The sequence below is a fragment of the Zootoca vivipara genome, chromosome 7 (assembly GCF_963506605.1).
Source record: "Zootoca vivipara chromosome 7, rZooViv1.1, whole genome shotgun sequence".
Taxonomy (NCBI): domain Eukaryota; kingdom Metazoa; phylum Chordata; class Lepidosauria; order Squamata; family Lacertidae; genus Zootoca; species Zootoca vivipara.
Genome location: NC_083282.1, coordinates 2,387,851 through 2,403,330, shown reverse-complemented (window position 1 = coordinate 2,403,330; position 15,480 = coordinate 2,387,851). Strand labels below are relative to the sequence as shown.

At 44.2% G+C, this 15,480-nt stretch overlaps 1 protein-coding gene across 2 annotated transcripts in view; it reads left to right on the top strand.

Moving 5' to 3' along the window:
- Nucleotides 1-15,465, top strand: part of SMG7 (SMG7 nonsense mediated mRNA decay factor) — a 58,325-nt gene extending 42,860 nt beyond the window's left edge. The window contains exons 18-23 of one of the 2 annotated variants that reach the window (XM_035121414.2): nucleotides 50-199; nucleotides 3,613-3,693; nucleotides 5,931-6,087; nucleotides 10,526-10,696; nucleotides 10,777-10,925; nucleotides 12,243-15,465. In XM_035121414.2, coding sequence (XP_034977305.1) covers nucleotides 50-199; nucleotides 3,613-3,693; nucleotides 5,931-6,087; nucleotides 10,526-10,696; nucleotides 10,777-10,925; nucleotides 12,243-12,356 — 822 coding nt within the window. In that variant the 3' untranslated portion in view covers nucleotides 12,357-15,465. The remainder of the gene's footprint in view (nucleotides 1-49; nucleotides 200-3,612; nucleotides 3,694-5,930; nucleotides 6,088-10,525; nucleotides 10,697-10,776; nucleotides 10,926-12,242) is intronic. The other variant, XM_035121415.2, reaches the window with a different exon arrangement.
- Nucleotides 15,466-15,480: the final 15 nt, after the last annotated feature.

Genomic DNA, 15,480 nt, shown 5'->3' with positions numbered 1-15,480 from the left:
TTTCGCTTCTTTCCTTGCTGCATCTCACTGTGCTCCTTTCTGTCATTAGGACCCCAAGAGCTCCCCTCTGCTTCCTCCGGACCTGTTAAAGAGTCTGGCTGCCTTGGAGGAGGAGGAAGAGCTGGTTTTCTCTAATCCTCCTGATCTTTACCCAGCTCTGCTGGGTCCTCTCACCTCTCTTCCTGGACGAAGCCTCTTTGTATGTATTTTACTTAATTCTGCTGCTTCTCATTCTAATTTTGGCATATCTTTTTTATTTATATTCCTTTTCCCTGAAATGTCAGTAGGACACATGAAATCCATGTCCCTTCCTGAAATAGTGGTTAAGGGGAAATTTAAATAAGCAGAGCTCATATGCTCAGGATCATAGCTGCAATACTTTTACCAATCCTAGGATTGCTATTTTCTTACCCAGCAACTGAGACCTTAAAAGCTCTGGAAGAGGGCCTCTTAGTAAACTTCTCCCTTGTGGTACTTCTTGTTTGGAATTACCTTGACTTTCCAGGCCTACTCCACCGTGAGGGAGCAGGAGAAGCTGTTCCAGTTGACTTAGCTCCTGTTCCAGAGCTCTTAAGCAGGTACAGTCTCAGAATCAGAAAGCGGCAACTCTAGATCAGCGTTTCTCAACCGGTGTTCCGCGGCACACTACTGTGCCGCGAGACGCTGGCTGGTGTGCCGCGACGAGAAGGGCGATTTGCATTGTCACGTCGCTGACCCGCCGGAAAGGAAGCCGGCCGGGTCACGACGCGAGGCGAGCGCCCGCGTCGTGACCCCGCCAGCTTCCTTTCCAGCGGGTTAGTGTTGTATATTGGCGGCCGCCAGGCACGTGACAATGCAAACCGCCCTTCTCGTCGCCGCACGTCGCGGCAAAATTTAGAGTCGGCATCCAGCCGGAGTCCAGAGAGGGCGCCATCGCCTGGGGAGGAGGAGGCAGGCGGGGAAGGCTGTGCAGGGCTTCCCTTCGCCGGGCGAGAGCGGCGGCGGCTGCCTGGGGTGGCTGGGAGGGAGGCGGCGGCAGCTGCGCGCCCGTGTCTGCCCGCCTGGGGTCTGTGCGTGCCGTCTGACGTGTCCCCGCTCGCTCCGCAGGCTCTGCGCCTGGTGGGTCCGCCTGGCTACCGCGCAGCAGTTCTTCAGTGGCATGCTTTACGTCTCCCCTCCAAACTAAACTAAATATAGGGCGGCACAGAGTTGGTGTGCCGCGGGATTTTTTTTCATAGAACAAGTGTGCCGTGGCCCAAAAAAGGTTGAGAAACACTGCTCTAGATGACCCAAATCCTGATCTCTTGCCTTCCTGAGAAATTCCAGATTGAGTTACTATCTTGTACAAAACTATATCATTTCTCTTTCATAATACGAATGAATAAGCTTGTATCTATATAGGAGGTTGGAGACTGAAACTGGGGAAATGAATGTTCAGTTTTGCAGGTGCTTGGTGGGTTTTGATACTGGAATACCAAATATCTGTGGCCATGAACTGTAGGCCGGTTGAAACATGACAGCTCCTATGTCGAAATAAGTCCCAAGCTATGTTCCTCATCTTTGTGGATTGGCCGGAGCATATGCATCTTTTCCACAGCAGCCAGCACTTGGGGATGTGGTACTAGTGTGCATTGCTGCCCATGTTTGGGCCAGCACAGAGATGTTGTCACCATTATTTTTGCCACATGGAACTTCACTAACAAGGAAGTACTCCTTAGTACTTAAAGGGGTGTGAGAGAATGTTACATTTAATTGGTATTCATCAGTTGAGCAAGTCATTGTCTTTCAACATTGGTTCCTACCCTCTAAAATGGGGTTAACAATTATCCTTCCACACAAGGTTGTTGTGTGGATTAGCACAATGAGGGCTACAAAGAACCTGAACATTTGAGTGGGGATACTGTGGGTGAATAAACTATTTCGAGTGTGGCTAAAGGCTTTTGATTGCAGGGAAGGTGAGGTGGTCCATATATAAAATGCTTGATTTGTACTAAAAACAGGTTTCCATCATTCATAAGCAACAAATGACCAGGACATTTGTTTAACTGAAGTTATAAAAGGGAAGTCATCTCTGTTTGGATGATATACTTGATCTTTTATTTCTGCCTACACAAAATATACTGCCTATAGAGATTCTGCCACATAAACCCACACATTCCTACTCTGTCTTTAATGTTAAGGTATAGTGGTGTCTTCTGAAGCTTCAGGTACTGGTACATTACACCAGCAAGGTACCAGCTTGGATGAGTAATATGGAATTGTTCAACTTGGTGAATAGTTCTCCATGTAGCGTTCATTTAGTTTTGGTATTACTTCAGTTGCCTTCCCAGTTCCTTCAATGACCTGAGCTCCTGAACCCTCCACAAACCAGGGTGATTTTTGCCTACAAGGTGTAGAAAGAGTGCTTAACTGACCAGAGTGACTGTCAAAGTCAATGTTTAAATCTAGTTCATTAGCAAAATTCCCAGTCTGTTCTGGGTTCCATAAGCCATCACAAAGTACACAAAGCCAGCAACTGTTTGCATTGGTTTGCTACCAGATAATTTTGGAGTGTCCTTCCTCTGCTCATCACAGCTTGGGGCTGATGTCCTGAATTACGTAGCTGGCTTTATTTGTGTAAGCAAAGGCACATGGTTACCATTCACGTATGATCAGACACTTCCATGATTAAATCAGTGAAGAGCATCTTTTTTTGCCGCAGATCTAGCACTAGTCAACATCAGTTCAAGGCAGCACATGATATTGCATTGAAACACACAGTAGAAGGTGGGATAATATGTGTTCGGTGCTGGGAAATATCTACCTGGGCATTCCAAATTTGGAAGTTCCCAAATTTATGGCAGGCAAGACTGAATTATGATTTGTATGAATTATGCAAATTGAGCAGCTTTGCATTTTTTTTTGCATTATTTATCCTTGAGTAAAGAGCTATAAGGGCAATGAAGCTTTGCTGCCAATGATTTCAAATATCAGCCATCCCTCTGGTTTTTGATATTTCAGCAGGCATTTGTCACATACTTTTGGTTGTTCCTTTAAAGACAAATAGCGCAGAAACTTGCTAGGTTTTTTTAAAAAAATTGAAAGCTGTATTTCTCATGAGGGATTCTTCACCCAATAAAATATTTTGCACTTTGTGCTCTAACAAACAAGGCAGTTTCAGGAATTATTGGGAAAATACGGCTATTTCAGCCAGTAAGTAATCACGTTTGCATGAGGGCACACACCACTAGTATAGCATTTTAATTAACAAACTACAGTCTAAGTGCCTTCAAGCACTGAATGATGTGTTATTTGAGGTGCTGGGACAAAACCTATTTTTAAAATGACGTTCCCCAGGTGATTTGCTTTTTATTTTTCTAGTCAACTTACTGAGTTCCTTCTCAAATTTGCAAATATGTCCTTGCTTCCCACTTGCAAATTTTATTTAGTTCTGTATTTATTTTGCACAGTATGTTCTGAGCATACTGTTGTGTAACAAAAGAACTGCACAAAAGTCTTCGCTGCATTTCCTTTTCTCACACAATTATTTGAGCACTCTTATGATGGTTGCTAGAACCATCTGTTTTTATGTAGAAATGTGACCTATGTTTTCAGTCAATAATGCATAATGTTTTTCCCTTTGGTTTTCTGAAGAAATCACTGCTGGAGAAACCATCAGATCTAATGTCTCAGTCATCTTCTTTCTTGTCGCTCACGGGCTTCTCTCTTAATCAGGTAATTTAACTATAGAGACTGCTTCTCTGTTTTTGGACAGTGCCATCAATTCACGTGTTACTTTTTGTAAGAGTCTGGACTAAACTTCTTCAGATTGCAGGTGGGAATCTCATGTTGGAGGAGGGGAAGAATTTCAATATAAAATCCTTGCATAGTGCCAACAGTTCTGGGTTAGGGCGTTTCTTTCTGATAGGCTATTTCTTTAATTGCCTTAACATTTGGAGAACTCTGTTGTGGGACACACACACCATTCTACAACCTGAAGTGGTGCACTGCAAACACAGGCTTATCACCTCATGTACTGGGTAATAATCTCTCACAACTTTTAATACAATTTTGAAGAAAGCTTCACAACCTGATTCATGTGGTATTTCAATTGCTGATTTTTTAAATGTATTTTTCCCTTGGTTTTAATGTATGGTTGTTTACCTGGACAAGAAAAAGTTAATCTATATATATAAAAATGTAAAAATCGTGAAAGTGCAGGTTCCACTTTTCTCCGTAACCGCTTGACCGATCGCCCTGAAATTTTGACACAATGATCCAGGCCACTCCCTGAGTATTGTTGGGGACAAATCCCTCAAATCACACTTCTGGGCAGGTATAGACCTGGTTTTCCACCAAGTCAAACAGCGCCCTCAAGTGGCGTTATACGCTCCTCCACCCCCTCCCTTCCTGTGAAATCTAAGCCACACCCACAAACCAAATGACATCATCAACCAAGCAACTGAAACCACCAAGGCGGCCATTATCAGACCCAGACTAGGCCGCTTTCCAGGCTAGGCCAAGTGGAGGTAGGGGCCTGCCTGGGGGGGATGGGGTGTCTGAATAGAGGGCAGGGATACGTAATGGGTCAGAACGGGGGGACACACACAGGGATGAAACCTGCCCTCTCCACAGTATCTGGCCTCGACACAGGGGGACTTTGAGGCTCAGGGGGATCTGAAGGGGGGCTATTACCCTCCATCTCACAGACTAACGCACAGCAATGTGTGCAGGGCCAGCTAGTAACAAATATGATGAGTAAATTAAAATAAATAATAATACAAAGAATTGTAATTTGATGCTTTAACTTCAGTCTAATATGTTCATGTTATGTTTTTTGTTTTTTATATTCTGCGATTTGCAATTGGCTCATCGCCTAATTGTTCAAGGATAAGATTTAAGAAATAAGGGAGGAAAAAACCCTACGGTAGGCCTGGGAGATATATCAACCGGTATGAGGGCAGAGTGCAATGTTGGCTTCATTCAGCGGTATATCGCTGGTGAAACAGCCACCGCTCCTGAGTCCCTCTGCTACCGGTAGCAGTGCCCCCTGGAGGGAGTCAAGAGTTCCTTTGGCGAGGTGCCGATACAGCTTGTTCCTCCTTCTACATCTTTAAACTGATTGACTGAGGAGTGTGCAGCTGCCCTTCCCTCAGTCAAGCAGTTAAGGGACACCCCAGCCCAGCACTGGCCCCATCAAGCTGGCAGCAGGGGGGGGGGCTCTGTGAAACTGCTCAGCTGAGGGGAGCACGGTTGCCAATGGGCAAGAGTGCTGGGTGGGGGAAACCAACCTTCCCCCCAGCTGAGCGGCGCAAACAAGCTGCATTGTCCCAGCCTGCAGGTAATTCCCCAGCTCATCTGCTTGAGCCAATCACACCTGCCAAAGAATTTCATTTTCCCAAAGTAGAACTATTTCAGATGAAGCCAAACATCTGTAAACATTGCATTTGCCACTTCAAACCATAAACCACATGCTCACCACCATTTGGTTTCTGTATTTTATTTTTTTATTTTTTAAATCCTCTTTTTAAAAATTGGGGACTTGGGTGTTTCCCCCCAAATAATTAAAATGATTAAAGGTACAATGCTGTGTTATATCCATGTGCTGTGCTATAATCTCCAGTGTGGTTGTACTAATAATTATAATAATAATAATAATTTATTATTTATACCCCGGCCATCTGGCTGGGTTTCCCTTGAGGACACATGAAGTTTTGATAACAATGTGTATCACCCAGAATTCCATCATTCTTTTAAAAAAGATTGCTAAAAGGAAAATGTAGTGAAATGCCGAAATAGCTCTGTGTCTTTAAAATGGCATGTTTCTCGAGATGTGAGAGCTGTAACATTGGTTGCCAGCTTAGGTGTATCTTCCCTGATTCAGACAGCAAAACTTACTTCACTGCCCAAATGCAGTAATGTATTGGATATGTCTGGGGGGCAGGTTTAATTTTCATCTCTTGCTCTTGCAGGAAAGATACCCAAACAGCATGTTCAATGAGCTTTATGGTAAAAACCTCAATGCCAGCACAAAACCAGAGGTCGCTCCATCAGTGGCGCACCAGGAGACTTCACTCTACTCCCTCTTTGAAGGTACTCCGTGGTCTCCATCTCTTCCAGCCAGTTCAGGTAATACACTTTCATATACGTATAACATACATTATGCTTTTTCAATCACTGTAGTTCAGAACCCAAGTGTGGTTTGTTCTTCTGTGTGCAGTCACACAACCCACCCTCTTTCCTTGCTGCCCATGTCCATTTTATTACTTGCTGTATTTTCTGGGAAGTGAACTGAACAGAATGCCATTTCCCCCACTCCGCATGGCCTAGCATTGGCAAAAATTTTAATTGAGAGGACAAGCAATAAGTACCAATTTGTAATGAAGGTTTAGCTCTAGAAAGCTCCAAAGGTGCTGAACAATTATGCCTTGACCAAAGAGTTTCCCACTCAAAGATTGGTCATGTCAGCTACTTGTTTCGTCATGTAAGCATAATAAACCAATTTCCCAAATTGCTACAATTTCAGTTTTGTTAGTCTGCTTGATCTTATATGGAAGATCCTATATGGAAGAATGCTGCAATGAGGAAACAAAGCCAGGGAAAGACTCAAAAGACAGCAGTGAGAAGTGGTCTTCTTTTAAATGGCGGTTAAATGACATGATATTACACAACACAGAAATTGTAAATAAGGGGCAACGCTCCCGACAAGAGTTTATTTACCTCAACCTTAACAAAGAAACAGATTTAAATATAGTATGGTATGCTAGTGTGGCAGTAATGAGAGGTTTTTTAATCAAATACCAAAAAGGGGGGGGGCGGACAAAAGATTTTGAACACCTTAATTATGAAGGAGAAGGAATTAAATATAAAACCAGAGAATAAAGAAACTCTGCAGACTATCAAATTATGACAAGCAAAATTCTCTTTTTTTTTAATATATTTTTTATTGATCATTTTTCAACAAACATACAAAATACAAAACACATCAAAACATCAAAATACAAAATACAAAAATACAAAATAACAGAAAAATATATCATTTCTCATCCATTTTAATACTCATTGTCCCCAGGCTTCCCCAATCCCCTACTATCTGATTTTCATTTTTATAAACTTCTGTAGCAGTTTCTAGATCATCTTTCTTTCCCATCATATAATCCCTTTAAAATTTTCCAAATTAATTCATCTTCATATCATTAACCCTAATTTCAAACTTTTAATCTTCTATTATTTCCCTAATGCCTTAACCTCTTTATTTTCCTGGATATTCAAACTCTAATTATCAAATACATTTCCTAGATACATTTTGAATTTCTTCCAGTCTTTTGAAACTTTGCCATTTGTCTGGTCCCGGAGTCTTCCTGTCAATTCTGCCAATTCCATATAGTCCAGCATTTTCATTTGCCATTCCTGCTTCGAAGGCAATTCCTCTTTTTTCCAATATTTTGCTATTAAAATCCTAGCAGCTGTGGTGGCATACATAAAGAGATTAACATCATCCTTGGGGATTTCTTCCCCAATTATTCCAAGCAAAAAGGCTTCCGGTTTTTTCAAAAATGTGTTCTTAAACATCTTTTTCAATTCATTATAAATCATTTCCCAGAAGCCTTTTATCTTAGGGCATGTCCACCACATATGGTAGAATGAGCCAACATCCTGTTTACATTTCCAACATTTATTGTCGCTTTTGTGGTACATTTTAGCTAGCTTGACCGGCGTCAGATACCATCTATACATCATTTTCATCAAATTTTCCTTCAACACCGTACAAGCCGTAAATTTCATACCTTTCTTCCACAATTTTTCCCACTCCGACATCATCACATTGTGACCCAGATCCTTGGCCCATTCAATCATAACTGATTTTGTTTGCTCATCTTTCAAATGCCATTCTAACAACAAGTTGTACATTCTGGACAAATTCTTGTGATCTGTCTCTAATAACTCCGTCTCTAATTTCGATTTTTCTGATTGGAATCCTAATTTTTTGTCTAGCTTGAATGCTTCATTTATCTGCACATACTGAAACCAGTCACTCAACCTATCTTTCAATTGTTCATATGGTCTTAACTTAAAGTGGTTTCCCACTTCCATCAAAATATCTTTGTATTTCAACCTATTCTCATCCATATTTGTCCTTTTAGGTTTCTTTGCCTCAAGTGGTGAGATCCACCTAGGAGTTCTCCTTTCCAACAAATCTTTATATCTCATCCAGACATTAAACAATGATTTCCTAATTATATGGTTTTTAAATCCTTTATGCAATTTCACTTTGTATGACAAGCAAAATTCTCAATGTTGGTGAAGCAAGAGATTAAAATGGAAATAAAATTAATAAAACCAAAAAAACTTTGAATTTACAAATAAGCCAGGTAAATTGTTGGCTTGGCAACTTAAAAAAGAAAGGAAAAATAAGATAATAAATAAAATTACTGATGAAGGGAAACATTTGATAAGCCTGAATTTTACACAGCTTTATATCGGTGTGCGAAGGAAGATCCTGAGAAAATTGAATCTTATTTAAATGACTGTAATGCAGGTGGCCCATTACATTGGGGACCCAGGTGGCTCTGTGGGGGACCCAGGTGGCTCTGTGGGTTAAACCACTGAGCCTAGGGCTTGCTGATCAGAAGGTCGGCGGTTCGAACCCCTGTGACGGGGTGAGCTCCCGTTGCTCGGTCCCAGCTCCTGCCAACCTAGCAGTTTGAAAGCACATCAAAATGCAAGTAGATAAATAGGAACCGCTACAGCGGGAAGGTAAACGGCGTTTCCGTGTGCTGCTCTGGTTCACCAGAAGTGGCTTTGTCATGCTGGCCACATGACCTGGAAACTATACGCCGGCTCCCTCGGCCAATAATGCGAGATGAGCGCGCAACCCCAGAATCGGTCACGACTGGACCTAATGGTCAGGGGTCCCTTTACCTTTACCTTTTAATGCAGGTGGCACTGTGGGTTAAACCACAGAGCCTAGGGCTTGCCGATCAGAAGGTCAGTGGTTTGAATCCCTGCAACAGGGTGAGCTCCTGTTGCTTGGTCCCAGCTCCTGCCAACCTAGCAGTTCGAAAGCACGTCAAAGTGCAAGTAGATAAATACCGTGTTTCTCCTAAAATAAGACATGCCTATAAAATAAGCCATGGCACGATTTCCATGCGTTGAAAAAATATAAGACATACCCCGAAAATAAGCCGTAGTGCTACCGTATGTGAGCTCTACTTGGTGAAGAGGACAAAAGTGGCATTTGCGGTGGAGAGGAGAGGAAGGCACGAAGAAGAAAAGAGGAGGGATTAAAGACGCCTCATGAATGACCTCCGTGTGCGTCTCTTTTTCTCCCCCTGTGCGCGTCTCTTTCTCTTCCCCCTGTGCGCGTCTTTTTCTCCCCCTGTGCGCGTCTCTTTCTCTCCCCCTGTGCGCGTCTCTTTCTCTCCCCCTGTGTGCGTCTCTTTTTTCTCCCCCTGTGCGCGTCTCTTTCTCTCCCCCTGTGCGCGTCTTTCTCCCCCTGTTCGTCTCTCTCTCTCTCACTCACTCACACACACACACAGAGAGAGAGAGAGAGAGCGCGAGAGAGCCCACCTCTCGCTTCCCCCCACCTTTTCCCCCTTCCATTCTACCGGTATGTGCCCAGCCATGAGTTGCTTGTTGATTTGCTCTTGATGGCCGAGACAGAGAGCGAGGCAGGCAAACTGCAGCTACGGTAGGAAAGTGGCGAGCTCTCGCAGACACGCGGGTGGTTTTTTAAAAAACTGACATCCCCTCCCTTCTCGTTTTGCCGAGAGACCCAGACAACTTGCATTCCTAGGCTTCAAAGGTTATGCATATGAAAGAGGAGATTAAGGAGATAGATAAAGACAACTTCCTATTATCACCTTGCCTTTGTCCTGAAAGGTAGAAACTTTATGGTAGCCATGAGATCTGGGCATCAAAGGAAAGTACTTAACAGCTTTTTGGTAAAGCCAATTGTGATCTCAGGCAGCATCTGGCTAATCAGTCCTGAGAGAGAGAAACGTGATTTCTGTTGTACAGCATCTGTAAAATTCATATAAAAAATCATTTCCCTGTTATGATCCAGCCCCCGAATAAGACATCCCTTGAAAATAAGCCATGGTGTTTTTTTTTGAGGAAAAAATAAATATAAGACGTGTCTTATTTTAGGAGAAACACGGTAGGTACTGCTCCGGCGGGAAGGTAAACGGCGTTTCCGTGTGCTGCTCTGGTTCGCCAGAAGCTGGCCACATGACCTGGAAGCTGTACGCCAGCTCCCTCGGCCAATAACATGAGATGAGCGCTGCAACCCCAGAGTCAGTCACGACTGGACCTAATGGTCAGGGGTCCCCCTTTAGCCTAATATACCTGAAGTATCTAAAGAGGATTTGAGAACTTTAAATGCATCCATATCAATGTTGGAACTGCAGTTGGAGATAAGACGAATGAAGACTGTTAAAGCACCAGGCCCAGATGGAACTACTGCAATATAAAAAGTTCAAAGATGTGTGTGTAGACTCAAAAAGCAGCAATCTGTACTTTTTGGTGTATTGTGTTGACTTTGTTCTCTAATCTTCTGTTCTAATAGATCATTCAACACCAGCTAGTCAGTCTCCTCATTCCTCTAACCCAAGCAGCTTGCCAAGCTCTCCTCCAACCCACAACCACAATTCTGTTCCATTTTCCAACTTTGGGCCCATTGGGACTCCAGACAACAGGGATCGGAGGGTCGTAGATCGATGGAAGACTGATAAGCCAGGTGAGCAGGAGATTCTAGCAAGAGTTTTTCATTTCAGTGGTTTGTTGGATCACTTGCTTGTTAACCTTTCTCCATTTCAGCAATGGGAGGATTTGGCCTGGACTATCTCCCAGCAACATCTTCCTCATCAGAGAGTAGCTGGCACCCAGCCAGCACTCCCAGTGGTACCTGGTCAGCCCATGGCCCGTCTGTAGAGGATTCATCAGCTGTGCTTATGGAAAGCCTGAAGGTAGGTTATATATTGGGGCACCAGGACAAAACATTGCAAGCGTCATTTGGGAGGTTGATCTAGTGGTTTCGCTTCTTACTACAAAATAATACAAATGTTCCTTCCACTGACAACATCTTGAGAACATAAGAGCCATCGGTTCCAGCTCCCTTTATTCCACATATCAATGGGGAGCCCACAAGCAAGAAAGGAGAGGGCAACAGCCCTCTCCAGTGTTATTTCCCAGTGACTGGTATTCAGTGGGCATCTTGCATTCTTCCACAAGAACTATATTCTGGACTGGTTGTTGATTAAAACATGGGCAGTCAAGCCTTAATTACAGATTTAGACTCCTCTTTTAAGTATCAACATGTTTTATTGCTTTCCTGATTATTTTAATTATTTTGGGATGGCTGATTCTTCTTTTTAACTGCTTTTTAAAATAGTAAGTGAGTGGGGCGCTATTGCACTATTGAGTACTCCCTGTTCAAGATTTTAGCTGCTGTATTCCTCTTCTCTTCCTCCAACATCAGCCTGCATTTCATGGCCACTGAGCATGCTCAGTTCGAATTGAGGATTCCCCTCTCCTCAAGGTTTTATTTTAAAATGTACTCCTGCAAGTCTGCTGATACCTTCCCCCTTGTGCATAAGTGCTGCATTTTGACTACAGCAACACTTCCATTCACAACCTAAACATCTGAAATATAATTATTGTCCTGGCTGATACCTGCTTCTTAAGGGGCCGTGTTTTGAGTTTAGCAAGAGTTGAAAGGCCAACAACATTTGCTCTGTCCACTAATGTGCTCCCATTTGAACTGAGACATCAGTGGGTTCCTTAAGTCACTTCCCTGGAGACTAAACAGCAACAGGGAATTGAGGAAGAGCCCTCTCCTAATTATTCAACTGAGTCACTCACTCAGACTAAGGCAAAGGGCTGGACAGAGGTGCTGCCAAAGTCTCCTAGAGCAGGGATGAGGAGCCGCTCCACCCCACTCCACCCTGAAGTTGTTGAACTTCAACTCCCATCAGCTTTAGCCAGTATGGCCAGAAACAAAGGTTGAAGTGCTTGTTTCCGTTTACACTGGGGATGATGCAGTTAAAGACCTGTTTGCCTGTACCTTGCCTCATGAAAGCAGTTGAGGGTGCTGCAAAGTAGGCGGGGAATTGGGATGGGAGACTACACTGGGATGGGGGGAAGCCAATTGCCTACTGTTGCAATACAGTAGAAATGAGAGGGGGTGGCGAGAACATGGAAGAAAGTTCACTTATTTTGACCGTTTTGGCATTTTCGCTTGCTACTTTTGCTTTCACGTTAGCGGATGTTTTGCTTCTTTTTAGTCTATCTGGTCCAGTTCGATGATGCACCCTGGACCGTCTGCCCTGGAGCAGCTGCTGATGCAGCAGAAGCAGAAGCAGCAACGTGGGCAAGGGGCCATGAATCCACCGCACTGAGAACGAAAGGGTGGCAACCTTTGCAACCGAAAAGCTCCATACATCATGGCATGTTGGGTTTGCAGGACTGTCTCACACGGCCCTGTGCGCGTGGCAGCCCTCTCTTCTGTTCCTTGCCGTCAGGAGGGCGTAAGTGCTCCACCAACCCACTGAGTGTGCACGAAAATGTCTGCAGTGCAACGGAAAACCAACACCAGGAACTCTCCCATCCCTCCGGGGCCCTCTGGAGGGAGAGAGGGACTGCTGTTTGTCTCACGGTAACCCGATATCACCGCCTCTCACCTTCTCCATCGTGCATGTCCCCAGCCATGTGGGAAAATAAAATGCTGAGAATGAAGAGCAGATGGGAGAAGCCACTGAGAACTTCTCAATCCTTCTCCTCAGTTCTGGGGAAACCAATAGGAGTCTATTACCGATAGCTTTGCTGACTGAGAATGTAGTTGAAATTTATTCCTCAACATCTAAATTTCCAATTATTACTCTCTCAGTTGTAAGGCCACACTGAATTCTTCCATACACAGGTGTGCTTTTTGTAGTCAGTGTGTAGCAACCCCTCCAGTCGCTGGTCCAGCCCAAGGTGGGTGGGGGTGCTAGCGTCCGTCTCCCGAGTTGGGTAAGAGTTTTCGGAAGGAGAATCTGCCCCCTCCAGTACCACTTCCACCTTTTTCTCAGAGGTCGTCCCTGGAATAATCCCAAGCGGGGGAAATTCCAGTACTGAAGTGCAGTGGTCACTGCAGGGCTCTCCGTTAGGGCAAGCAAACCACTGCTATGGGGTTTTAAGTTAAATGGTTCAGATTCCTGTACATTTTATGATAGTGTAGTGACCAGCCTCATGAAATGGCAAGCTGGTCTGTGCATTCACAGCCTGACTCCCTTTTTTATGTAGGTAGATTAAAAGCTTTGTGTCTTTTCCCCCACCCCCTTTCTCCCTCCTCCTCCTCCTTCCCCTTTCCATGCTGGTTGCTTGTAGTTTTGTTCTTCATATACAGCATCCCAGTCGTAGCAGGATAATGGGGAGTAAAGGAGCTAGTCTGGACAGGATGATGTGTGCAATCCCTCTCCCTATAGGTGTATGCCCCCTCCACAGGCCTGCATACATGGAAGTTCAAGGCAGCAGAGGACACATCACATGGAGCCCGCACACAGAAGCCAAGCGTCCTACTTGCCCCTACAAGGGTGCACAATGGGGACAAAGGGTTCCACTGGATATATTTATTTGAGCAGAAGGAAGACTGCAAATCTTCTTGCATAGGATAAAAGGACAGCATTTATTTTTGTTTCCCAGCGTAGTTACGGAAGCAACCTAAATACGAGAAACTGCTGCAGTCGCAGGAGTGTGTGTGTGTGTGCGCGCGTCTGTCAGTTCAGGATCTGCAAGCTGGGAAATGGCTGCAGAGCAAAGCACATCCAGGGTCCACAAGGGACGTTGTGGAGTCGGGGAGCAGCCCCATATTGACTTGATATAAAAGGGAAGATGTATGCATAGTGCTCTGTCTAGGATAGGAATTGGACCCCCTTTGCCTCCCCATGCTAGCAGTGTTGCTGCTCTGCATCACATCTCTAAACGATGTTCCTCCGAAGCAAAAGTCTCAAGGATTAAGTTCCTCTTCTGGTTGTAATCTTCAGCTGAGACCCTCTGTGCTTCTTTGATGCCCTGCCCCTGCTTCCAGCCCACCCTTCTTCCAGTTTGTGTATTTGAGCTGTGCATCAAGGCAGCTGCAACATTCCAGCGTTTGAACCACCACCGATTCTTGCACCCTAGGCAACCTAACCAGGTTCATCATCTGACTCTCTCAGCAGCGCCAGAGTCCCAGCCCATAGGCTCCCATTTCTGCATGAGAAGTCTGGTGTTTAGAATGTTTTTCTTGATCTTTTGAGCAGGGCTCCCTATCCCCCCCCCCCGTACTTACACACCCACACCCACCCTGCTGTCAGGAGCCTCAAGGGAAGGGAAGATCTCCCCCCAGCAGAGAAAACTGGTTTGTGTCGTAAGCTTCTTTTGTGTTTTTGTCTGTCTGTGCGAGACCTGCAGCTGCTGAACTCAGCTTTGCCTTTAATTAAACCATGTTCTCTACAGCCAGCCTTGTGTAGTTACATCTTCTTTCATCACTGAGCTGCAGTTGAAAACTGTATTGATTGTTTCCCCACCCCCACCCCAAAAGGGGAAGTGCTAAGTTATGACATCTTACTCTGTTCAGTAGTGAAAGGGGTTGATAGTGCAATGGAAGTTTTGACTGCACTTAAGCATCTAGGTGGGGACAAGTCCAGAGCAGACGAGGTTGCAGCAAAATATTACCTCCTGTTTGATTTCAGCTACAGAGAGTTACAAAAGGGCTGGTGGTGACAAAATGCTAGAGGCATACACATTGCTAAATAGTTTTCCAGAACTTGGGTACTATAAATATCTAATGTTTGGCTGATTGAACTCTTTGGAACCAGAATGAAATTGCCAGCCCTTTTTACTAAGGAGTCGTTTCATGATTTCTTTAAGTCTGAGTGGTAAGACAGACACACACATTAAAGAACAATGCAGTTTTATTGAGAAAATGACAGAACTGCAGCTTTTTGTGGAAACTTCGAACATCTAAAAGTGACTGAGAGCTGTACTGCCTTTCAAGGATTTATTAAGCATTTCAAAATGTAGCTATCATTCTGGAAAGGCATTGCAGAGTAACTGAACCACTGATGATTAATCACCTGGAAGCTGAATTCTTGCAAACTAACTTTTCAAGTCTGTTAACTGGGATTCCCAGGTTGTATCCCAGAGACACACATGCAGTTAAGAAAAACCACCAAAACTCTTTTGCCGCAGGACATGAGAGGCCTTGTAGCTTCTCCTGCACCTTTTGTTTCATCTTGAATAAGGTGCCCTGATAAATAAGGTGTTACAGCAAGAGGATGCAGAACAGACTTCAGAAGCCAAGGGGGATTCATCTTAGAGAAGTTAAAGCTGTGTGCATGTCCTCTGTAGACAGTGACTTGGGAACCCGTGCCAGAAACTGAAATGGACAACCATGTTGTCTGCTATTGCTGTAACCATTATGACTGGTCATAGAAGGATGAACCCAACAGTTTTCTCATATAACCAGTTTGGCTCATGTTTTAGCTAGGAGATATGTTAAAA